Here is a 26,317-nt window from a genome sequence, read left to right on the forward strand (position 1 = left end):
GGGTACCCCCATAATATTCATCCAAATATTAAATTAAGGTTTATTTAAAACACAATTAGTCGAATGCACTGTAATTATAATGGCATGGCTTCAGGATTTCTGTAACATGGCACATGATTAAAAGTTGTCACTCAAAACGCTAAAAAGAAGACACTTCTTATTTACAGCTATTGTCAACCAGTCTTAACTGGAGGGCAAAGAACCAATAGGTACATTTACAAGGAACCTAATATTTGAAGTATAATCAGTTTAAAAGCCCAAATAGAATAAAAATGCTCCATATAAACACAGAATAAATATGCCCAACTCAGCTGTGATGCCAATTGGGAACAGAGGGGTAGTTTAAAACTCTTAATGAACTAAACACTGCATGCGTTCTATCTGCATCTGCACTCCATCTTGATGCAAACAGACTAAAGTTTTTCCACCTCCCAAAAATGGCAGCTTCCGAGCTGAACCGGTCCTCATCAGAGAGTTTGTTTTTAATACAAACTAGACTGGGAGAATATCAAATACACGCCAAAGAAATAAGATAGCTGTTGAAGAAAACGAATGCATGACGTATTCACCATTTCTGTATCGGCCACACAGCTGTTCCAATTAAATGTAAACGCACATGTAAACACAAGACCATATTAAATCACATCTCATGTAAACGGTCGACCCAAAACCTTCAGTCAGGATGAAAAAACGTGCATGTAAATGCAGCTAATGAAAGGTTACATATGTAAGCGTGGTTCTCAGAGTGGGAGAACATCTCTCCAACTTGAGGCTGCTAAAAGACACATTCCATGAAAACGGTGAACAATGAGGGTTAGACATAAAGTTTTGCTTTCCGGACCACCCACAGACAGCACAGAAAAGTGTGTCTTAATGATATTATCCATAAGGGAATACAGAACAGATATGTAATACAGTGGAGCGATACTATCGCTATGATAGAGAACAGGTGTTCGATTTGTTTATGTATAGAGAAGCATTACACAGAAGTCAAAAGCTGTGTGGGTTTGCAGTTTTAATATGTGCACCAAAAGACATAAACCCCCAAAAAGTACAAATTAAGGTTTACGTTAGAGTTGTGGAACACGACATTTTGGTTTTCAAAACACTTTATTATATCATTAAACTGTACCAAAATACACTGTGTCGAGCTCTAAAAACATGTTGCCTCATACGCTCACATAACTCTAAAAATACTCCCTGACCTCCATCTATCACTCTGTGTCACGTATTCCGGCAATCAGAAAAACATCACTCGAACATCACTAGCAAAAAGGGACACTTGGTTGGTGGAGGTGATGAATGGGTTATCCTACCTTGACTCGCAACAGAGTAGACCATGGAGCTCGTCCCTCCGGGGTTCAGACCTCCATCAGAAGGCCTGCCGACAGCGTAGTGAACAGCTCCAGCTGATACCACGGCGGAGCTGCAACAATCACAGAAGGCTGATTTTAGCTGCCTCTCCCCTGCCCCGCTCACTCATATCTTGTGACAGAGCTCATATTCATAGAAACATTAAGACAGCTGAATATAGAGCAAGGAAAAGGAAAATGAAATGCTTCCAGCACTCGAGAGATTTGCTCTCATATAATCAATATGATGCTAAATCTAAAAAAACAAAACAAGAGAGAGTGGGAAAATTACCAAATCATGGTCAAGGATAATAATAAAAGCCAACATCAAGTTTTTTGATAACTACCAAAAACAGAACAAACCATGTGAAACCACTGGCTTTGTGAATATCTGAAATTATCACTCCGTAGTAAAATGACATGGGAAAGCACATGTTGTCACCACAGCCTACTTTAAGCTCTGCCCAGTACAATTTTGAGTTGCAAAGGACTCACCTTTCATTTGTGTACAATGTTCGATTCTGCAGATGTAGTTTTCCCTTCACGTGCTGGTCCCAGTCCTAAAAACCATATGCATACATATGAACACACACACACACACACATACACACCATCCAAACATAGACTCAAACAGGTTGGACACACTGGAAGCTTACTACTTGCCCTCCGGTAGTAGCTCTTACATACCTATTGTATTAGCTCGTGGCTGGGGGCAATTATAGAGACAACATCTTGGATTAGTTAGTTACTCGAATCAAAACTGCTACAATAAATTAAACTATTAACTACTAATAAACTATTATCAGGCTGAAATTCCAATTTGATCATTTTAGGGTTTGAAAAATCTGCTGTGTGTATAATTCTCCATTGTCTATTTTTAAGTAAAGTAGATGATAAAGGTCATACTTGTAGTGAATAATTATGTTTAGTTTTTAGTGTAATGTTAGGATGCATTTAAATATGGACTGATCACTCACCTTGAGGTTGTAGACCTTCTTGTCACAGATGCTACACTGGTGTGGCAGCTGAGTGGGCGTGACAGCGTGGTAATCATTAACTTGATATGGTTGAAGTGTCCTGGTACCTGAAGATTGGGTTTCTTCGCTTCCATGCCGGAGCTGGTAGCTCCCAAATCCCTGTGTGCCACTTGACCCCAAAGAGGAAACCCCACTGCTGTGATTGAACTTGGGGTCAGAGGTTGGCTCCTCTGGGTTATAAAGTTCTGTTTGGGACCGAATTGGCTGCCCAGCTGCTGTCCACACAGAGGCAGCATTAGAAACCATATCCTTTCCACTGTGGCTCATGCTAGCGGGGCCTTTCCATTGCTCCTTATGCCCACTGGTGTTATAAACATTTATGTTCTGCTCATTGACACTAAATCCAGCTTGTTGTCCCTGCACATCCTGCCCATAGAAATCTCTCTGAAAACCAACATTTTTCATGTTTTTTGCCTGAGAGTTAATCATTGTGTACTGTCCATCACCACCAGTGACTGATGCTGCAGATGTCCCACCAACTAAGTTGTACTGCAGACGCCTGTCAGTATCAGCGGGGTAAGCTGGACCTGACTTTTTTCCATACTCCGCGCTCTGCTGGGCCACTGTGCCGCCTACACCAGGATGGTTCAGTCTCACGTTCCCTGGGTTTTGGTGGAAACCACCCACCAAGGCCCCCAAGGCTGAATTTGAAGAGGGAAGACCTAGCACTCCTGTGGAGAAGGCACCCTGTGGATTCCCGACCATGGTGGAAGTCCGTAGCTGATTGAACAAGGGTTGGGACATGGCGACATTGGAAAGAACCTGATTGAGAACAGAGGCGGCAGTGGCTGTGTTGCCCCCCTGAGCTAGTTTGAGGCGATGGAGGGCGAGCTGGGCCTGGAGCTGAGCAAGCTGGAGGCTAGCTGGAGTCAGGAGGAGCTGCTGGTTCTGCTGCTGAGGCCCCACCTGCACACTGCCTGGCAACTGGCCACCCACCTGGAGGGCTTTGTTATCGGTGCTGTCCACAGGTACTGCACTGAGGCTGTATGGGAAAAAAACAGAACACCCCCTTTGTTAGTTTTCACATAATAGCTGAGAAGTCTGTGCTTGTATCAGTGATCATTAGCATGCTCCACTCTGCAGATGCTCAGACTTTCTGAGTTGCCAACTCAGGAATGTCAGTTTCATATAGAGCAATGAGTTGCAGGAATTCAGCCAATGGAGTTGGAGGAAAAACAGCTCGGTTACAGACACAATGCAGGAACCAGTATGAATGAGGCTGGGTGGTCTCAGTATTGAAATTCAAGAAACGTATGTTTCTTATGGAACTCTGCAATTAATGTTAAAAACACAAATTTTTCAAGATGGTTACTGGTTGAACAGGATATGGAAGCATGGATTGTGGAGGCAGAGCAAGAGTCTATTAAACGTTTTAAACACAGACTGGATACAATTAATACTGCTCACAAAGACAATTAGTGGAAGGTGACTGGGACTAGTTTTGCTTTTCAATTAGCAGGTAAGATGCAATACAGGGGCATTATTGTGAATGTTATATCAATCTCAAATGGCACCTGTACTTTAAGCAGCAGAATTTGTCCTAAACATTCATCCAAGTGTTTTGTTTTATGCAAACACTATTTAAATACTTGTTTATGATTACATAAAACCACAGAAAAAACTGATTACTATTTCAAATAAACATTTAGTCATTACTCCACTGTTTTCCTCTTCTCTTTCCATTCACACAACTGTTTTCTTTACAGCTAGCATCAGCAAAGAAGTCGAATCTTACAAGTGATCAAACAGCAGATGTCCTGCAGTTGGGCACAGCAATCAGCTGTCTGTCAGTGCTGCTGGGTTTAGGATAAACTAAAGGAAGTAATCAGTGCCAGGAGGTATTACACAGCAGTTTACTACTGATGAACCTGTTCTCTAACTTAACAATGTTTTTGTTTATGGTCAGCAAATTTGTTTTCATTTGGTTTTATCGATTGACGAAAGTAACAGGAAAACTACTGTTCATCATTTCAGCTTGCAATATGCCCAGAGTATCTTATATTGTAATCTTTCACAATTTACTTTTTATAAACCTTCTGATAAGTCTATCAACCACATGCCCATGCACTACACAATAGGGTAACCAATATTAAAGTGGGAATGAGATGAATATGGAGGGCATGATGAAGCAAAAGTTATAGAAGAAAAATTGAAACCTAGGGTTCTCATCCTTTCTGTCTGCTGGTTTCACTGATATAATTATCCAGTTTGCTGACAAGAGAAGTCATCTGCAAAGTCAGTGAACTCATACAGAGACAATTCATCTTCAAGTTCTTTTCTAAGCCCGTAGACATAAACAGACAGCAGCCACCTTACACCAACCATATTGTGTCACTAGACTGGCTCCTTTAGCACTGACAGACTCTCTGTCTCTGCTCTGCTGTTCAGTCTTCTTGTTGCTTGTTGCTCTTCCCCTCTTTCTGGTTGACAACGTCACTGTGGTTTGCCCCAACCACAGCTTTTATGAGATATTGTAACATTGTGACAAATCAATCACTTCCATCTTTTTCCTTTTGCAGCTCAAACATCATTTCAGTTACTTTTCACCAATGTGGAAAGTTTTAATCTTTTACAGGTGGGTCACATCGACATAATTTTAATTTCTTGAGTAAAGAGAGAATAGTGGAAGTATAAGAGGGACAGCTCATTACAGCACGGGTGAAATGTCAAAAGTTTAGCAGCCCAAGAAGTCTGTTTTCTTACTGGTTTAATACTGTACACCAGCTTCCTACAACACAAACTGCTGTAACAGAACCACTTAAAACTGTACTCACTGGTGCTATGACCCTGTTTGACTGGTCTGTCCTTTCAATTTTTGATGAATGCTCTCACATGCTGTCTAAACTTAGTCTACTCAACTACTCATCACATCATCTATGTTAAGCACCCGACACCCCCTATCTAGCCACTGCTGCTACCACCCCTGCTGAAAGGTGACAGACCAATCAGATTATGCATGGTGAAACTCTAAATTGTTATAGACAAAGATTTGTCAGCCATAGAGTTTTGCACATGGACGCTGACACATTATGGTTGTTGGTAATTATGCTGACACGGATCCTTCACAGACATGTGGATAGATGGGTTGTAAAACAGGCTGTGGTTCTCCTTAAATCTAAAAAAGTTCAAGAGACATAAATATGAATTTATGCAACTGAATCTTGTGGCAGATTATCACCTCCAGGTCTGTCTTCCTGTTGGCCTCTTTGGGTGTTATGTGGTCTTGCGATCGCACCGCCACATCATATCACAGCCGTCACTCATACTCAGTATACTATCCTGCTGGAGACGGATAGTCCTGACATCATACATCTGTGCCAGAAAATGAAAACTCAATGCATTTGCATTTTGAGATGACAGAAAAATCCAAAGACCTACATAAACTGACTTAAGACTCATTGTTAATGTTAAAACACTGTATTATTTCATAGGTGTTAAACTGCACTAAACTAAACTGCATAATGTAGGTGCAAGACAAAAACCTAAGCAGAATCAAGTAATCCAACAGATCGAGATCACTGATAATTCAATCTGTGTCCATAGCACTACATCACAATAACTTAGTTGCATCAGTATAGCTTTTCCTTGTGGCATCCATGTTCCATTTACTAGTCTAACTCAGTGTTATGACTTACTACTGTAATATTTGTCCAGTTACCTCTGACACGGATTAGGAGCCAAGCTGCACCAATTAAAATTTTAAGTCTGAAAACTTGGCAGAAATTTGACTCACTTCAGATAGAAAGATTATTTTATACTGCTGGTTTAAATAGTAATGAAGTACAAACATAAATAAATATTGTAGGGGAACATTGGGGTTTAAATCCACTGAAGCTAAAGTTTTCAAAGAAATCTTTTAAAACCATTTTTCACCAATTTATCACTTTCACACTGTTGCCCCCACTGTCTTCACACATAGTGGATAATGTTGTAACACACTTCATGAAAATTTAGGACAACTTAAGGCACTCAAAGAACTGCTAGATTTAAAAAAATCTATAACAAAATAAAAAGGTGAAAATGCATTAAAATATTATTTCAAGTTATGTATTTCAAATATATCATTGAACTAAAAAATATCTGGTAAACATCGTAGATATTTTAGGCTAAACATCAGTTTGCATTGTAAGGCAAAAAATTAATTAAAATTAAAAATATAAATAAAATGTTATATGCATTGAGTTAAAGGATCACATGGGCATTTTTGCATGACTTGTGTTATATGTATTTGCGACATATACAATAGAAAAAAAGTTAAAAAAAAAAAAAAAAAAGACCTATATTTGTAGAAATTCACCCACCACAATCTAAGGGGTAGTAGCGCATGTAATTATGATAACTGACGCATTTTGGACAATGGACAATCCCCAGTTTTGCTGCCGATTGTACACACTTAAGCGAACAAGCACGTTGATGGAGAGATACACTTACACCATTCCAACTTATGACTCAAAGCTATAAATACTAGAGTTGCCCTCTGCCATCCCGAGACACAGTGTCCTTAATAGACTAATATGGACTCCTGGGCAGCTGTCAGAGTGTGCTAGACACTTCAGACCAATCTTGTGATGACGATAGAGATTATAGGTGTCAAACTAACTTCAACCAGGTGTGTTTAAAAGAGCCACACAGGGGATTCTGCAGACAGGGATGACAAGAGGGAGAAGCTCGCAAATATAATAATGAGGAAAGTGAGTAAAGTCTCACTGTGATTTAATGATGCTATTTGAAACCTCACAGCCACACTCCCAGACACACACACACACACACACAGGATGTGTTTATCACGCTACACTTGTAATAAAACAAAAAAAAATGGGTATATGCACTGCCAGACACAGTGGCTGGAGATGTGTAATTTGTAACTCGTATGATCATTTCTTTGTCTCTGCATTCGGACAGAAAGCAGGGTAGCAAAATGTTATTTAGGTATAATCTACTCTTTTTACACCAGCTGGGAATACAGCTTTAAATAATAATAATAATAATAATAATAATAATAATAATAATAATAAAGATAAAGTCATCAAAGTCATGTCAATTGTTGAGCAAACCAGAAAGTTTACCAAAAAAAAAAACCCCAAAAAACAAAACAAAACAAAAAAAACTTGCTAATTCAGACAATGCGGTGAACCAGTGGCTACTATTAAGCTTTCAGTAGCAGACAAAAAAGCCATTACTGAAGAATTTCACCTGTCAGCAGTGATAAACTAAATTTTTGAGGGGGGAAATAAACTTGTTTTGACACATTAAGAGATATAATGTAAAACACATAAACAAAAAGACATTCTTGCTTCCTTCTGTACTGAAGAACTGTCTTAAGGGTGACAAAAAAGCATAAATGTTTTTATGAATTTGCAGCACCAACTATCCAGTTCGACAAACCTCTAAGTTGCACCAGAGAGCTTAAATCAGGGTCGATTCAAGTGTGCAAGTTTCCATTATTTTCTATTCCCATTAGGAAATAATGGAAACTTGCATCTCAAAGACAAAATCATTGCAAGTATTTAATAACATCAAGTTTGAGATCAGATTATAATAATACATATAATAATACAAATCTTATTTCTGGCTGTGATGTTCCAACTGTTCTGTTATTTTTGTAAATTATTTTTTCAAATACAACAATAGTCTGTTTTCCCTGTGTTACTGTTGCTCAGCCATTGGAGACTGTACCTTTGACAGCCAAAAAAAGCCTCTGACACTCAAAGTCATGCCATGGCAGAGCAACAGACAGTATTAGCTCAGTCTTCAGAATAGCCTCATGTGGCCATTTAAAAACTCAGCCATGTAAACAAATTTGCAAATTTACATACCTCAACATATTTCTGTTTTGTTTCACAAATAAAAAAGCATAAGGTACACAAAGCATAAAAAAGCTCATGAGGCTTAGAGAGGAAAATACCACAAAGCAAGTCAAAATTATTTACTGAGCACATTTAAAAACAAAGGCTGTGTGTGTTTAAAGTGAGGACATAACTGTCATAACTGTCAAGCAGTGGATTAAATTTAATGGAGTATTAATCAAGTTTAAGGTTCTTCCTGCATGGTCCCTGCTTTCCTCTTCTGACTCAGCCACTTGACTTCTACTCAGGGTATTTTTTTAAATACTCTGACCAGATTTTACAGACCATCTACTAAAAGAAAATGGGGGATTGTAAACGTAATGAGCACCGCATTTAAGTGATACCTCTGCTGGCTTCTGCATTGGAGCTTTGTCAGATGTAGGTCCATGGATCAGTTTGTGAAAACACACACACACATCATGTTTTCTGAAACTGTTGAGCAAATAACACAGAGAAATGGCTGCAATATTTGAATTGACATTCAATTCCCATCTGCTACTGAGGCAAGGTTTTCCCATCCAGTGCCAAGTCTAATGTCAGGTGCAAAGCCTGACGAGAAAGTGTGATAGTCGTAATGTCCAAGAGGCTGGCTCGACAAGCATAACACTGCATCATGATGTCTGCAAATTATTTATCATAATCTATTAAAAAACACTCTTCATTTCTAATTTAATTTTGAATGATGGATTTCCAGAGCATGGTGACCATTCTGTATGCTGTAAACAACCCACAGTACTTGAGAAAAAATCTAAACTGTATAATAAAAATAATAAATAAAACGTAAATAATAACTCACTGACAAAACTAGACACTACCATTCATCAATAAAAGAATGCATAAGAAGTAAAGTATTTTGTTTACATTAAAAAAAAAAACTTGGCAGTATTACCCTTTTTGCATAAAACAAAAACAAAACAAAAACAAAAAAACAACTGACAACTGACAGTTATTAAATTATTGAAGACAAGTGTGATCCAGTTTTTAAGATCCATCGCAAACCTTCAGCTTTAGTCAGACATGCATAAACACTGAAGAAACATCTGAAAGCACAGCAACCCTCTCAACACATTTCTACAAATGCATACCTTGTGGCACAAAGTATGAAAATACTTTTAGCAAACTGCATCAGGTATTTTTCAGGACAGCTTTGGAAAACAAACACTTTCAGTTTTGAAAGTCCAGGTCTAAGCCCCGTTGTCCTCACTTTCACAAAGATCAAAGACAGCTCGGTAGTCATAACAAAATGCCACATGGGTCCAATCGGTCCACAGAGCCTCATTGGAGGAAGTAACAAATTAGAGCAAGGATTCATGTCCAGCGAGGGAATAGTCCTCCACTGAGACCAATGAAACATCGACCAAAACATCCCACAATGTCCAAACACTCAGCTCCACAGACAACCACAAATCCTTCCTCTGTCCAGCGTCCCAACACAGACCTGCTGACGAGACTCACTGTCACATTCACAACACTACTACAGACTTGGATTGAAAAGCCTGGTGGTATAAGAAGAAACACACAAACCTTGAAAAGTCAGGAAGAGGAGGTCCAAGTCACACCTCTGACACTACGCTCTGCACTGCTTCTCCATAGTCTGACCTCTGCCCAGCAGCTGAGACTGACATTACGTCTCTACCCTCTTACACGACGACTAATGCTAGCACATGTACACTAGCACAACATCACTGCCAGTCGTCTTTTCCCTATGTGAGTGACGCTTCTTCCCTGTGTTAACTGGACAGGCAGAAGAGACGCATGTGATGAAAAGTCACAAGTGGTCAGCATGTGTGTGTGTGAGGACGGGGGTAGACAGGCACATTGGGGGAAAAAAGTATTTACAGAGGAGGAAGCCTTCGGTTAATGCTGTGCAGTCCTGAAACCGCTGCTTCCACACGGGCAGCAGTTTGGCCCAAGTAAAGCAGAATGTAGAGAAGCAGTCAGGTTCAGAGAAGAAGAAAACAACCAAACGTCTGATTACTACTGAGCCACAGCCACATCCAGCTTTTGTAGGAACACATGTAAGAGTTTAAATCAAATCTCCCGTCACTCTCAAAGCTGTATAAAATACAATAAAGAACACCACACAAAATGCCACCCACAAATTAAATCCACTGAGTCTGTGAGACAAAATGTTTACAGTGGTCTCTGTCCTGGCACAGATTTTCATTTTCACTGTACCTGGTCATACACAGACACAGAGCCTAATTCAAAGTCCGCACCCAACTCAGTGAAAGCAAACCACTGATAACAGCTTTGAGCAATGGATTTTGTAACTCTGTGGAAGTGTTTGAAGACTACAAAAGGCCTCTTTTGTCCCTGCGAGATGCTCTGATATCACAAGGAGAAGAAGAGGACCTAGATGACTGGCACAAATTTATTTAAATAAACTGGCATTCTTTCATGTAGGTTTAAACAGCTACAACAAAAAAAGCCAATTTAAGGTCAAAGTGCAAATCTGTTTTACTAATGTTTTAATTGAGGTTATGTTACTGTGATTCTAAAATGTCAGTCAGCTTGTCAAGAGACTGTCCTACATTTCATTGTGTGTATAAGTTAATTTTATTTTGGGCAGACAAATTAAAAAAAAATTTAAAAACTATTTTTATAAACCATGAATATGAAAATGTAAACACCCTATTATTTTTAAGTACAATTTTACAAATAAATTATGTACAGTAAAGGTAAACAATAATCCAACTGTTGGCTCTTGAACAACATTTAAAATGGTAGTTCTAGTAAATGGAAAGAAAATCCTTCAGAAAAACAGGGAAATATTTAAATATCACAGGCTGTGCAACAGCAAAGCTGAAGCTCTAAGATGGTTCAGTAGATTAAAGTCTTTTCGACTATGCCATGATATGAACACATGCTGAGCTGTTTTTGCTTTTTCCAGAGGATGCGGTCCACGGGACTCCGAGGGAGCACGACAGACTTGAAACACACCGCAACAAGAGTATCTGCTATTTTAAAGCTTGTTTCTGTGTGTTTCATGTTCCTTAGTGCCTGAATTATGTGAGCTGAGAATGCAAAAAAGCAAATGAAATGTCCTTTCTTTTGCAATTAAATGATTTCCTTTTATATAATGTATAAAAATAACCAAGAAAGTGTAATATATTTTCATAAATTTGTGATTCATTTCACCAACCTGTTTTAACACCATTTTATAAAAGGACAGTTTGGATTTCACTTATGTGTTTATATGATTAATTTTTTCCTTTCATTATCTTTCTCTCTCTACTCAGTACAGTTTGTTGCAGACAAAAAACAAAACAAGTACACGATAAAGTAATTTTACAGAAAAATGCATGTAAGCTGAGAAATTTCATTTACTGGATCTTTTTTTATTTTCTGCTCGCTCTATCTGTGGATTTTTAGCCGCTGTAAATGAGTGCTTTACCTAAGCACATAAGTATTCAACTCCCAGGGAGGCATCGCACTGACATATTTACAGTCGCTCCATCTGTTAATATCACACCCGAACAGAAAGAAAGAACAAGTCACTTTTTATCCTGTGCCAGTACCACAAGTCCTATTAATCTTCTTCTGATTATTATTATATTTTTTTATTATGATTATTATTAGCCACAGAAATGCAGTGAACTAATATAACCATGGACAAAGGGTTAAGTTTACAGTCAGGCCCAGTTTTATGGTCCAATACAAATACAGGTGTTAAAACAACTCAAATGTATGACCAATATATAATTGTAATTAATACGTATTACATATATAATTATGTATGAGCAATCTTTCTATCTAAATACAATGAACAATACTTTATATTTCAAAACAAAAAGAACATATACAGAATTTATTTTTAGTTTTTTAGTTTCAGTTGAGAACTGTTGTTTTAAGCTCATGTTGTGAGATGCTCTGTTGGCAGCACCATCCTCATTTGGTGAGCTTCTGTAAATGCAAGTACTGTAGGTGTGGGTGGGAGTTTTGTTTCCACCTACAACAGCAAACTTGGCTTTGAAAGAAATCTTAGATACAGATAAAGTAACTGGAAAAATCTGAAACCTAAAATCTCCTAAAACTCCTTGCTGATTTCTTTCTATGAAGCTTTAGAAAATGCACTTATCACTTGACATTTTATTTCAGCTCGTTTTTAGTTCATTTGTATTTTTCATTTATTAAATCTGATGTTTCCTGCCACTGTATGACAGGACAGAGTTTATGAACAAGGGGGGAAAAAAGGCACACACACGCACACACGCGCACACACACACACTAGGTGTCTCCAGAAACACTTTTTCCATGGCCCACTAGGTGGTGCCATATATTGCCATAACTGGCCCCAGGAGGTCTGACAGGGATGTGTCAACCTGCCGTATGAGGGCACTGTATTCATTTCAATCAGCAGGTTCTATTCCAGCCTGCTAGACTGGGAGTCACGATGTACATTTTCAGAGAGTGGTTTTACATAAGGTGACTCATAATGTAATGTCACTTTGGTTGCTCACCTTTGGAACAGGACCCTTTCACAGAGTTGGCAAAAACTTTGCTTTATAGACAGAGTGCTCATGGCAGACACCAAGTGCACACAAGCAAATGTGGACTTTCATTCGCACACAGAGACAAATGATCAGATATGCATGAACTTGAGAATGCGTGACTCAAGACATTAATCAAAAGGAGACAGTGCAACTCTTACTCTTCCCAATATGGCATAAACTGTTCTGACATTCCAGCCTTAATTTAACTTTTCAACAAATCAGACACGTAGCCGTGGTCTGCAAAGTCAACACATAGCCACCATCGTGCCATGAGAGACGGCTGCATGGGGTGAGGTATGGGTGAGGATGCAGGGTCAGCTTGCCTTGCTCCGCATTTGGCACAGTTGCAAGGGGGAGCGGTTCCTGATTTATAGCACCCTAGCAATGGGTGAGGTGTCCTGGCCATCAGAGACGTGGGGTCTGGCCCTTTGCAACCCCCATAAGACTGGCCCGTCCACAGCAAGGCATCACTTTGATTCATACCATGTTTCTCTGATGATGCTTGTAAAATGGTCAGATTTATGTTGGGGATCAGTCACAGGGTTTTATGAAGTGATATCTAAAGGAAAACAAAAGTTTAATAAGAATCACATGTACCAGGCCCTGGCCATTCACTGTCAAATAAACCTGTAAGTTCACATGCCTGGCATTAAGTCACTGACTGAGCCGCACACAAACACACATTAGGCCCAGAGACATGCAACTAAACCCTGAGAGGCTTACGCTGGAGAAACATTTTTCCCCACTTATCTCTCACACACACTTGGTAGCTGTAAGTGATCTTGTTTCCACCATTGGGACGGCGTAACATGGGATATTGGGGTCACAGAGAAACACACAGGTCAAGAACAACCCTCTGACTTGACAGCTGCCTCCCAACTGTGGAACTTTAAGAGCATTCCTACAAATATGTCCCCCTTGCAGGAAAACTGCAATTAGTCGTTAGAGCTCTGCTGACATAGTGACCACTTGAGGACTTAAGAGTGACACCTGTGTGAGGCTTTGGAAGACTGAAGACTGATGACAAAGGGCTAAAAATGAAAAGAAGCAAGAAGCAGGAGTCAAGAGAGTCTGGGCTACACATGTGCTTAGTGATGCACTTTTCTTGAGTAAACACACAACGCTTTCAAATGTAAACCATGAATTCCACCGCTACCATTTTTCTGACAGATTATCAACACTGGCCCCTCTTTTCTTATCAGGTGTTCTGTGGTCAGTTTTGATGTGAGAGTGCTGACAAGAGCTACGAAAAGCCCCCCAGTTACCTGGGACTGCTGACATTCAGTGTCAAACTGGGTGCTGAGAGCTGGGGGACCAGGTGACTGAATCTCAAAACAGCTTGCTTGGACTTTGGACAGAGTGACATCAGAGATCCATCTGGTCTGTCAAAGTTACTGCCGGCAAAAAAGAAAGATGGCGACCGCACAGGCTGCAGGGAAAGTCTAAACTTACAGAAGCTACAGCTCCTGTTACAGTAGCAACAAGTTTGACAAAAAAAAAAAAAAAATACCTGATGGAGAGGGAACTACATCAGATGGAGAATTATGGGAAACAGTGAGCCCAGATCAGGTAAACAAAAAGAAAGGAGAAGAAAGATTTTCCTTTTCCTTAGCAAGTTAATGTTGTTTAAGTTGGATGAGAGAAATATTTGTGAGATAGGAATTCGAGCAGAGGAAGAATCATAAGACTCAGAGGTGAAGTAATATGAGGAGTGGGTTAGGATTGTGTTGGCTTTGACGACTGAGCCTGACCAGCCATTTTTCCTGCTGCTCTGAAGCAGTTATTTATAGCTGGCTGCTGCCTGAGTAGAGACAGTAAATTTCTTTTTCATTGGCTGCTGCTGTGCTGCCCAGTGACACATCAAAAGTCTATCATTTTTCTTTATGAAATTCCGCAGCTCCAAAAATAAACATATAAAATGGACCATTAAGATTTTCCACAGTCTTATTGTTCGTGAGCAGCAGCAGGGCACAGTAAGGAGCACCTGACTGGAGTCTTTCCCGACAGTGGTCAGCAACATCAGAGCTATATTGGTGTACAAGGTGACGTAACGATGATTCCCACAACCCCTCCTTCAGTCCTTCTCCTCTCCTTCCTTCCTTCTTTTTCATATCACCCTCTCGCTCTCCGTTCTTACCTCACTCCCACTCTGCTCCATCTCTGTCCAAAGCAAGCACTGCATTTTACCATCTGTCACTGCTGTCATGCTCACAAATACCAATCAAACCCAGCTGCGTTGTCCACACTCACTGACTTTCTAACCAATGGTAGTGCAGCTCTCTTCTCACCACCCATCATTTAAAAAAAAAAATAAAATAAAATAATTACTTTATTGCCCTTGAGCAGTGCTTAGACTAGCTCTAGGGGTTTCATAACCTATTTCTAAAACATTTGTGTATTTATGGGAAATTAGTAAAATGTACATTTTCAAAGACAATATAAAACATAATATGTGAGATCCATAAAAATGTATAGCGAGTAAATAAATAGTCCAAGGCAGCCCAGCACCACTGTGGCAGGTGGTTGAACATGATTGCCAAAAGAAGAGAGGGAAAACTACAAATAAAATCCCTGCAACAGCAATCAATGTGTGATCATTCAGTGTAATATACTATTCGAAGGTCTAAAATATCACACAGTAAAAAAGTTGTTTTTAAAAATGGCCCCCATCTGCCACGTACTCCCAACCTCTCACACGGAAAATTTCATTATAGTATGTCCATGTGCCTCAGCCATAGTGTAAGACCTGTGATATGGCTTCCAGGGTGTTCATAGACTCACTCACCCTTTGCAATTCTCTTTTTACACCAAGCATGTGGTTGAAAATGATAGGGAACCAAGGCAAGCATGTGCAGGATTCCCTACTTGAAGGAGGCTGAACACACAGAGCAGAGAGCAGAAAAAATCAGAAAAGAAGGAAAAGGGTGGTAGAAAAAGATAGTTAAGTAATATTTTAAAAATACATTTGGTTGGTTTTAAAGAATTATAAAAAAAAAACAAGGTGCCTAATGTCAGTATCTAAAAAACTGAAACTGTTTAATGTTGTGAAAGCCGCAGGTGAAAAATCAGTTATCAGAGACAATTTACATTTATTTAAGTATATTGGGTTCAGTTTGAATGGGATCATTAGGGGACCCCAGGTTCAACAAAACTGGCACTGAACTTCTACTTTAAAGATTTCAGACATAGTGGACTATGTGCTATTTTAACACGTTTCTTGGTAATACTGATTTACACACATATACACATATACACAAATAAGTTCAAAATTTATGGGCCAACGCAAAGTTATATATTAACAGAGTAGGGAGGTCATTAGGATTGTAGAGCATATAATAAATCGCTAAAGCTTATATGTGATAATCTGTTTGTGTCTGGTAATATTATAGTACTGACAACCAATTCAATTAAGTTAGATTCCACCCAAAATGTGTTGAGACTAATTCAGCAATTTTTTAATATGAAAATTGAAAATGGAGTAATATGGTTGTCTCAAGTGTCTCGAAATGCTGAAATACAGTATTGTGCTATCATGTTAGAGTCTTGTTCAAAGTGAAGACAACAGATGGGTGAAACATTTAGGGGAAAACAGTCAGTCCCACACACGCACACGCACACGCACAAGCACACACACACACACACACACACACACACACACACACACACACACACACACACAGTAGATGCAATGCAGGTCTGACAGGGAGGGCACAGCGGCCATATGGTTCAACACGTCTCATTCCAGGAAGCTGCTGGCATCACAGGCTGCTCGAATAGCCATTAGTACAAATTAGCCCAAACAATGAAAGTGAGTGAACTCAGCAACTTTTCCCAACAGCTGCTCCACAGAATCCCCAAAATGACAAATGAACAAAAGGGGAAAAAAAAGGAAAAAGAGAAAGTCGTCCAGCACAACTCCAGTGTAAGTGAGAAATCCCCCTCAAAGCTGGTGGACAGAATGGGTTGGCTATGGCCTGGAGTAATGACCATCGAGGGATTTCTCTGTGGAGCCTGGTCAGTGAAATAAAACACACTCATAAAACAGAAGCCCATTAATTTTGTGTTTTATACCTACAAATACACAATTTCAGCATCTGAGACTGGGGAAAACCAGTGAGGAGGGGTAAACATGTCATATTTAAAGAGAAATGACATGGTAGGATCTGACGTATTTGTTCAGAAAGTGCTCCTGAAGAAGTGAAGCGCCTGGAGCAGTTTTTACTACCTGTGTAAGATATTACACTTTTAGCAGGTGCTATCATAATCGACTTCTTCAATCAGAGACGAATATGTAGAAAAACCACACACATACATACAGTATATACACACACACACATAAATAGAAGACTGTTTCACCACAGACCATAGCCAATGAGCACACAATTTTAATCATGTAAAACTAAAGGTTTTATCCTTCCTTCCTTTCCTTTTATCCTCCATCCCAACTTCTTATATGTCACTGATTAGCACAGTAATCAATTACATATATACTGAGTAACATTTGGGTATATTTGAATCCAGGCCTGATAACATGATCGGTAATAGTAATGTAGTTGTGAATAAAATGTTTGGCTAAATGAATCTGAATCTGTTGTATGTTTGTCTTTCTACAAAAAAAAAAAATCTTTCTACAAAAAAAAAGAGTGAAAACATGGTCACAGAGACCAAGGACCAAAGAAATGCATGAAAGAGTGAGTGTAGGAGATCCTGAGTAAAAAAAGTTTTAAGAAAAGTGTTGAGACTTTAATATTGATTTATCATGTTGTTGATAGGCCATGCTGTTTTCAAATTCTGTGAATACTCTAAAATCTGTTGATTTATTGATAAGGAAGCGAGCCGTCCAATGTCGCTTTTTTTCAATAATCCACAGACGTTGCTGTTTTTACTGTTTTTTTAAAGGAGCTGTTTCCCTGGTTGAAAGTATTTCCAATGAAAACTGTCCAGTCATATTCAGTGTAACAAGGGCAGTGTTTCTGGGGAGACATGTTGCTGAATGAATAATGAGAAAATAAAGCATTTGCAGACGATCTTAGCCAGAAAAGTTTTATCTGCAGTTTGCTGTCTGCAAGGGGGAAACTGGCAAATCCATGCACCGCAGGGAGGCAGGAAGGTTACTGCCCTGCTATCTTCACATTTATGAGTCACTGACAGCTGTATCTGAGCTGTTCCAGACCCACACACAAAAACATGAATGCAATTTTATTTATTTCGTGTGCACCATACGCTCACTTTAGCTTAAACAGTTCATGTTACTTGGAGAAACTTGGAACAGAGAGATCAGACTCATATCAGCAGTTCAGTTATAGCCAATTACTTAATGATGGCTGTCTCTAAGGAGAAGTCAGAAGTCACCACCTGTGCCCTCCCACCTCCCTAAAGTGCAATTGATTAGCTGGGAGGTTAATCGACAGGAAGCTCTTCGGAATGAGTTTTGACCTTGTGCTGACAAACAGGAAATCCTCCAGGACCCCTCCCTCGTCACAGTGGGTATTTTAGGTGGCTCATTATCATGCCTGATTTCTAATCTGTTTCTCTGCCAGGCATGACAGCACTGCTCTATTATCTTCTCTCTGTGAATGCATCTACACCCCTCTCCTGCTGTCTCTTTCACTGTTTAAAGCTTTTCCACCCTCTCTGCTTTGGGGGGAAGGTAAGGTTGGGGTGGGGGGCACCAACCTTCCCCTCCCCCCAAGACACACACAGAAAGATCTCTTCATTCATCCCTGACACTTGATGATAGCTGTAACAGAGAGGCTGATTGCAGACGCCACAAATAGGGGTTGATGTAATTTTGTTTCTACCTTGGAGCCAGCACTATGAGATAATGCTGGAAATGCTAAGTTGTCTTTGTGATACAGAGGCGTTATCTCTTTAAACTCTTATTCCAGGTAGAGTGACAAACATGGACAAACTGTCCATGTTAAATAATAAGCACGTTTTCTGCTCTAATAACTGAAAATAATAATTGGTATCATATTTATATTGTTAATTCATATAGTCTCAATACAGTATGGTGTGTGAGCTTTGTTATGCAGCAAAACTAGTGCACTTGTCTGTTTACCTCGACAGTTTCAGCTGTAGCTCTACCTCTTGCCCCATCACCAGGTGATCATGCATCTGTCTTGACTGGTAACGAGCACCAGAGAGAGTAAACTTATGACAAGTTCATGATGCTCACCCAAAGTTAGATGAGCTGGATTTGACTACATGCTCCAGATGTGCAGTAACATTCTGTAAACTTTTCCAAGAACGATTGGACCAAAGAACGGGTGTGATCACACCTCTGGGCTGTCATCTAACCCAGTGTGGGTGACTGCGTCTATGTGCACACAAATGTGTGTGTGGGAAGAGAAAATTAGAGAAAAGACGATGGTGGTGGAAAAAGAACCAAGTATAACATACTGAAAGAGACAGAGAGGGTTATATAACAGCAATGAGTCAAGTGAAATAATAAAATGAGAATTCTTTTGCTTTCACTCACTCATGAGTCATTAACCTACATGATCGATGAACTGAAAAGCAATTCTGACATTGCTATTAAAGATAAACAGCGCAAAGCGATTTATTAATAATTAGTACCAACACCGAAAAAGAGAAAGAGCTTCAAACTTGTTACATCAACACAATGATGACGCCTGACCTAGTTTCCAAAGTAACTGTTTTAGTGTTATGTAAGGTTTGTGCTGACAGACAGTGACTCACTCCAGACCCACAAACCTTACGTGACTCACCACTACACCCTAAATATTTTAAATTATGAACCCCTGACACTCCACCCTTTGGTACACTCAGTGGCACAGAGGTTGAGCTTCGTCACAGATCAAACTCTTGTAACTGAGGTAGGACTAGACTGATGCATCTACATCCATGTGTTGACTGCAAGAATGGTTGCTGCTCAACTTCTGCAGGTTGAGAAATATTTGAGTTTAAGTAGGTGTTTGTAAAGTTGTGCAATATCAACTCTGAGAGCTTATCTGTAACTGCATTTGTAGAATTGAATGATATGTTTTATGATAATACAGTGAATGAATATTTTTGATGATGTGGCCTGAACATTAGAGAAACAAATCTGTGCCTGAAAGATCCCCAGACTAGCAGAAAGAATCTGGGTGGTGAAGCAAAAATAACACACCTTCCTCATTACGGCATCTTAGGTGCTCTTGAGCAAGCAGCTTAACCTCTAACTGTGCCCGAGGAGCTGGACAGTGTCTACATCTAAATAAGTCAATTTCCACTGAAGAGAACAGCCAAGAGAGGACACTAAGTTATCTGCAAAATCCAAATACAGTATATAAAAACTCTGACATCAGTCTAAATGCACCAACAAAAAATAGAAAATTATAAATCTCCAAGTTGCAGAGTCATATATTTGCTACAGGTAATTTACAGAACATTACTTTAAATGCACTTTAAATATGCCGGTTTCAAAATATGGAAGGATTACTGACCAGCTGCATGTAAATCCATGTTATAACCATGTTAACTCACAGGACATAAACACGTTCTCTGATTTCCTTTTCCTTTGTCCCAGTTTCTCCCAGTAACCTGGGATCATTAAAAGCATTTGATGAAACATTGGACACACACGCAAACATGCTGAGCAATTGTTCCGGGGACGCACTGTGAAATCACAGTTCAGCTGGAAATGAAGTTCTTGAGTGAGAGAGATTGGAAAACATATTAATAAAGGACTGCTATTAAATTATTCACTATGGTGCAGGGAGTTTGGCAAAGCGCAGTGGTTTTTGATTACAGGAAAGATAATACAAAGTGGACTTGGTGACAGACTAAGTGGTTCTCACTGGTGGCACTGTGGCCTCTTGAGGGTCTCTCTTCCTATTGCCATCCTGCTCAGTCCATTTAAATCTAATCCTTGAATGTAAATCTGTTCCAAAGTTCTGTGGGATCCCACTGGTGTAAAATCGACGGCTAAAGTGCGAAATAGCTTAAGGGAAGAGCGGCCGTGTTAATGTGTAACTGTAGCTGCAGTGTTTCTGTAAAATAGAGTTGCTTTATTGCAGAAGTTTCACTCCTTCCAGGACCCAGGAGGCACAAAGTGCTACATGAAACTTTCCTCTCACCACAGCAATGACAGACAATTTAGCTGCAGAAGCAACTAAACTTAACAAGTCAAACGCAGCCTGATTTACAGAAAGAAAGATTAAAAAAGTCTTGAAGCCACCATCATACTTCATGAAAACATAAAGGTTAGCTCAGTCAGTCAATTATTCTCACACTGAGGTGTAAAATTAACTTTTAGGATGCTAACCAAAAATGTATGGTAGGGTAACATCTGACTGGTATCAGCCTAGCATTCAAATAAGTGAGTCTTATAATTAGCTTAGTGGGCAAAGGTCTGAAATGTCACAATCTAACAAATGAACAGAAAAACTGTCTAAACTGTAACTATAACTAAGTTGTAGTAACAGTTTAGACAGTTTTTGAATTTCACATATTACAAAGGCAATATGTGGTCAATCATACAGCAGAAGTAAATCCTACAAATGGAAAATAACAGTGACACATGTAATGTTGTGTGTTGATTTTGTTCTCCAGTCCAGCGGAATTCAAATGAAACAGTTATTATGAGGATAAACTGTCCCCCATTTTGAAAGAATTGGGGGACAACATCATTTTAGTCAATTAACTTAATTAAAATTAGTCAGTTAACTTAAATAAAGTCATCATATTTAATATATGACCACAAATCCTGCAAAGCCAGCGACTGCATGGATTGAACAGGACAAAGACTGTCGACTGTCAAAAACTCTACATAATGTCAGTGGTCCTGTTCACCTGCTTCCTCTGTTGGCAGAGGTCGGTCACACGATTAAGACCCATTACTCCATAGTGGATATCAGACATTGTTGTCCATTAACATCAGTGTAGATTGTATCTACAATTACTGTTGCTGAGTTGTAAAGTTATTTATTAACCTCTAACTCTGACTAAGAGTTATTCCAAATACACCTGCTGTTAAACGAACGTGGGGAGAGCCGGAGGGTGGGACGGCAACATGACATGTCTGACAATTTATACGCAGCCTCTACTTTCTACTCCCTCGGCCCAGCTTTCCCTTTCACCTCAGTAGGGGAAAAAATAAATAGGAATGGGACAAAATGCAACATGAGCCAAACACGTTACATATCTGTGTCTTAATACCACTACAAATCACTAAGCTTCTTTAAGCTGCCACTCATTGCCACATATAGTCATATGTGTATAGATCTGTGAAGAGTGCTGATTAGCCCTCCTCTGCGACATGAGACCCTCATTCGTATAGTATAATAATTAGGTGAAAACACAGAGGCAGTTCATTAGACGAAGACTAACGCTGGTCATGGCTTTCCTTTCCTTTGATGGAAAAGAACATCTATGTCCTTGTGGGACACTGCTGACCCCAGACCCATAAATCTGGATCTGCAAGACAAGCAACACGATACACGTAAAAGCTAGTTTTAGAACCTACACATGTTGCTTTACTGCCTCAACAACAAACAAGTCAGTTCGGTAATGCTTATTAAGTGCTTCGCATTGACAAGATAGACATGTCAAAAAAATTAAACCGAATAATCACATAAGGTTTGGCATCACCATGCATGATATAGTGTTTAATGAAATAAAGTTATTTTTAATCAACAACTGAAGAGATTCTCATATGATTAAAAATACTTTTTTGATGATAGTAATAGTAATACTTAAAGGGGAAAGCCATGAACTCCTCCAGGTGGAAGCCTGTAAACACTTATATTTACAAGGACATGTGCTCATAACTGGTAAAAATACCAAATTTGGATGGATGACGCTGAAATGGGTCAAAAGGGCCACAACAGCTTTAGTACCCAATTGTGTTCAGCTGATCTATTTACAGTGAGTTGATAGTTTATCTACTTGTTCATAGACCTGCCCTGATAAAAATATGATGCGGTGACCTTTATGAATTTGCAAAAACATCTTTTTAAAAAGTTGCCAAATTCCTGTGGATAAAACCCTTTACCCTGGGGTCAGGCTGTATTACTGAGGTCAAATACCAGTGTTTTTATCACCCTCACCCTTGATCTACATGCTACATATTTTCTTGACATAAAAGACAGCTTACCACAAATAGACCTAAAAGGAAAAAAGAAGAAGAAAAACCAAGAGAAAAGTAATGACAACAGGACAAAGTCATAAATAGTGACAGAGACGTGCAAAACAAACCACTAACTGTCCGTCACTAAGGAGTCTATTTATCCCAGTAGAGCCACTCCTGACTTGAGTGTATCTCCTAATGGTACTGTTATACATCCATCATCCATCACACAGCCCTGTCACTGAACTGTGTCCAATTTCTTATCACGCAGCACATCACACCTTCAACTGCTTCAAAGACATGTATCAAACATCTTAACACTTGACAAAGTTATGAGTAGGCTTGACATCATATTAACCATGTAACAGAGCTAAAGCCTGGACCAGCTGACTTTTTTTTCTCCAATGGGAATATAATTAAAAGCTTAGTGGGCAGACAAACACATATACATCTCCCTGGTCTAAAGCAGTTAGCGAAAAGAATCAGACACTGTCACTCTACCTATTGACGTCAGGATGGATTTATCATGTTACACTCACAGATAATTTATCTGGTGATTATGAATAATTATAGGTAGGTAATTATCACCCCTCTCTTCCCTTCTGCTTGCCCGGTGTTCCCTCGTGAGCTGCCTATCTCTTTCAAGGCTAAGAGTCTGAGCCTGGTATCTCTGCTATTAGGGACCTATACATAGCCAGACCCCTGCTGATGGGATGGGGGCCACTTGCTCATCTTCACCCTGACAGTGATAGAATTCAAGTCCTAATTCAATAATCACTAACAGTCTAGCTCTTGTGATTCAAGTGATCAGCTCATTTCAAATCCTAAGTACAAAGTTAAAGTAAATCCTTAACACATAACAGACTGTTTCTGCCCCTGAAAGGATGTGCCTTGTATCTGTTTTTCGGTTTGTGTCCATTCCTGTCACACACTCTTGAGCAGGCCCTGCCTTTTTTCCAAGACGAGAAAGTACTATATCAACAGTGATTATCACCATGCAGTAACATAAATAATTTGTGACATATTAGTTTACAGTGTATTGCCTCAATAACCATGGACACCCACTGGCACACAGTACATACACACATGCACACTAACAGACATCAACATGTAAGCATACAGACACAGACAAAACCCAAAACCCAGCCCCCACCCAGAGGGCACAGTGGTCATGGAAGGGTTTAAAATGTAGAGCATGAAGCATTAGAGAGTGTTGCCCAACCCACGGATTATATACGAACAAAACCTTTGGTTTGCTTCTTTTTTGTATGACCTGCACCCAGCTACTAGGAGTGGTAGGAATGACAAAACAGCAATGGCCATGAATCACTCAGAGTGGTGGAATAAAGATGCTGTTCATATAGAACTAAAACGGAGGAAGCCAACCACTCTTTGGGAGGTAGACGAATCACTTTATCTGTCTGTGTGGTCCTTTAATTTGTTCATACAATATCATTTCTGATCCTTCTGTGCACGTGTGTGCTGCACCTGTCTGCGACGGAGGTAAAGTAAATTTGATTTCCTGTATTCTGGCCCTCTCACCATGTGGACGAAGGCAAGATGCCTTTGGGGTGAGCACACGTGCTACAATCTCCCCCGGCCTCAGCTGTTGGTGCCGACCTAACAGAGCAGAGCAGAGTGGCTGTGCGGGACTTAAAACAGGAGGTGGGTTTATGTGTCACTTAGACACCCCTACTCTCCTACTGTTAAACCTGTAGGGTAACATGCATTCAGTACATTCTCCAAATTCATAGCTGTGGCAGTTCATTGAGCTCTGCGTGTGATGTGTGACCTTGCGCGGGCGGCTGACTGTGCCCTGTGGCACGTTGATATCAACACAGCACTGGAGCATATATCGTCAGCCAGTGCTGACCTAATATTAATATTAATAATATTACAGTTTATCCAACTTTCTTGGTTCAGATTGGGCCAGGTCAAACCTGGCTAATCATCAACGACCATGTCTTCCAGGACGACACACTAAGCTGAAACATTAACCGCAACACTGAATAAATTCAGCTCATTCATATTCTTATTTCCCAGACCTAATATAGAGCAATAAAAGAAGCTTTTACTGTTGCATTATATGCGGTGCTACATAACCAGTGATGGGCTGAGAATTAGCACTTTAGGTTTAAATACCTAAATTGTATTTCCTGTCCTCACTCTGTATAGTTCAGGTGTCCTCCACAGATCAAAAGGTGCTTCTTTTGAATTTTGATTTGTCCACTAAAGTCTAAATTATACTTTTCACATACCCATAGTTAGAAGAGTTCACAAGGAACCAAGTAAATTTTGTAATCTGCACATGTCCATGCAGACCCTTTTACTGTGAGTTGGAAAATTACAAAAATGTCAATATGAGCTTTTGCACAGTCAAAAAAAACAAAACAACTTTGTATGCGGCATGTAAAGCAGCAGCAGCAGCCTTTAATTCTCCCCTTGACAATCTCTTGAACAAACACCAATAAACGGCTAATTGACAAAAAGAAGCTGAGGCCTCCTACTCATGTTAGCCTGCGTCGTCAGAAGAAAATAGCTCTGCAGTGGCGGTATTGACAAGATCTTAAAACAGTATCTGACTCACTTATGACTCATGGAACCAAATGTAGGGATTAATTATGCTGAATTCAAAGTGCCCACATACCCAACCTACCTACACTACCTATTACTTACAGTACCTGATCAACAAAAAAAACTCGAGGACATTTCCGAGAGAGCAGGTTTTACTTCTGCTAAATAGTTAACTAACTCACTCCTGATACTTTATTGCCAAAAAGTGCTACACTTTCATTAAATATAAACGAAATTTAAATTTTTAATGTCTCACTGACAGGACAAGGTTCCTGGTGAAGAATGGGAGAGCTGATCTCCATGAACAGAGTGTCATGTATAAACTGCAGATCCAGCTTTGATTTCAGTTACACAGCCTTTTTTCATTCAGGAAATAATATATTATCCAGAATATACAGTGTTACCTTCTAACCATGGGATAACTGTTACAGACATCGAACAGTTTTTTGCTCAATGAAACCTCCAAAACAACAGAGAGGAAAGCTTAGTCCTTGCTGCAACAGCAAACAGTTATCTGCACCAAAACATGGAGCTTGATTCTAATGACTAGTGAAATGGTCCATCAGTGCTGAATAGTAAATATTTATGTGAATGTGGGAGAGAATGGTCTGAAAAAAAAAGGCATTATAATCATCAATAACATCACAAGTGTAAACCATGATTTTAGTTTTCATAATGAAAAAAAAAAAAAAAACTTTTTTTGTCAGCGCTCTGGTTTCGACCCCAAAGTTGGAAAAAAAAAAATCATTCAGTTTGTGGGAATGAATGACATCTGGTCTCTGTTAATCCGACAATGCGTGAAGTTCTGCATGCGGCGTCAGGAATACCTGCGCCATATGGTTTGGATGTGTGCACAACTGGTGTCAGTTCTGTCTGCCACTTTTACGATCTCGTCTTATGCCTCTGACCTTAGTATTACTCAGTCTAAGGGTATGGTCTT

At 39.5% G+C, this 26,317-nt stretch overlaps 1 protein-coding gene across 1 annotated transcript in view; it reads right to left on the reverse strand.

Moving 5' to 3' along the window:
• The window catches only part of rbm20 (RNA binding motif protein 20), a 48,208-nt gene that overhangs the window by 14,891 nt on the left and 7,000 nt on the right, over positions 1 to 26,317 (reverse strand). The window contains exons 2-4 of the mRNA XM_041035148.1: positions 2,330 to 3,371; positions 1,848 to 1,912; positions 1,317 to 1,426 (exon numbers count right to left, since the gene is read on the reverse strand). Coding sequence (XP_040891082.1) covers positions 1,317 to 1,426; positions 1,848 to 1,912; positions 2,330 to 3,371 — 1,217 coding nt within the window. The remainder of the gene's footprint in view (positions 1 to 1,316; positions 1,427 to 1,847; positions 1,913 to 2,329; positions 3,372 to 26,317) is intronic.

Source organism: Toxotes jaculatrix, chromosome 4 (assembly GCF_017976425.1).
Source record: "Toxotes jaculatrix isolate fToxJac2 chromosome 4, fToxJac2.pri, whole genome shotgun sequence".
NCBI classification, from domain to species: Eukaryota; Metazoa; Chordata; class Actinopteri; family Toxotidae; genus Toxotes; species Toxotes jaculatrix.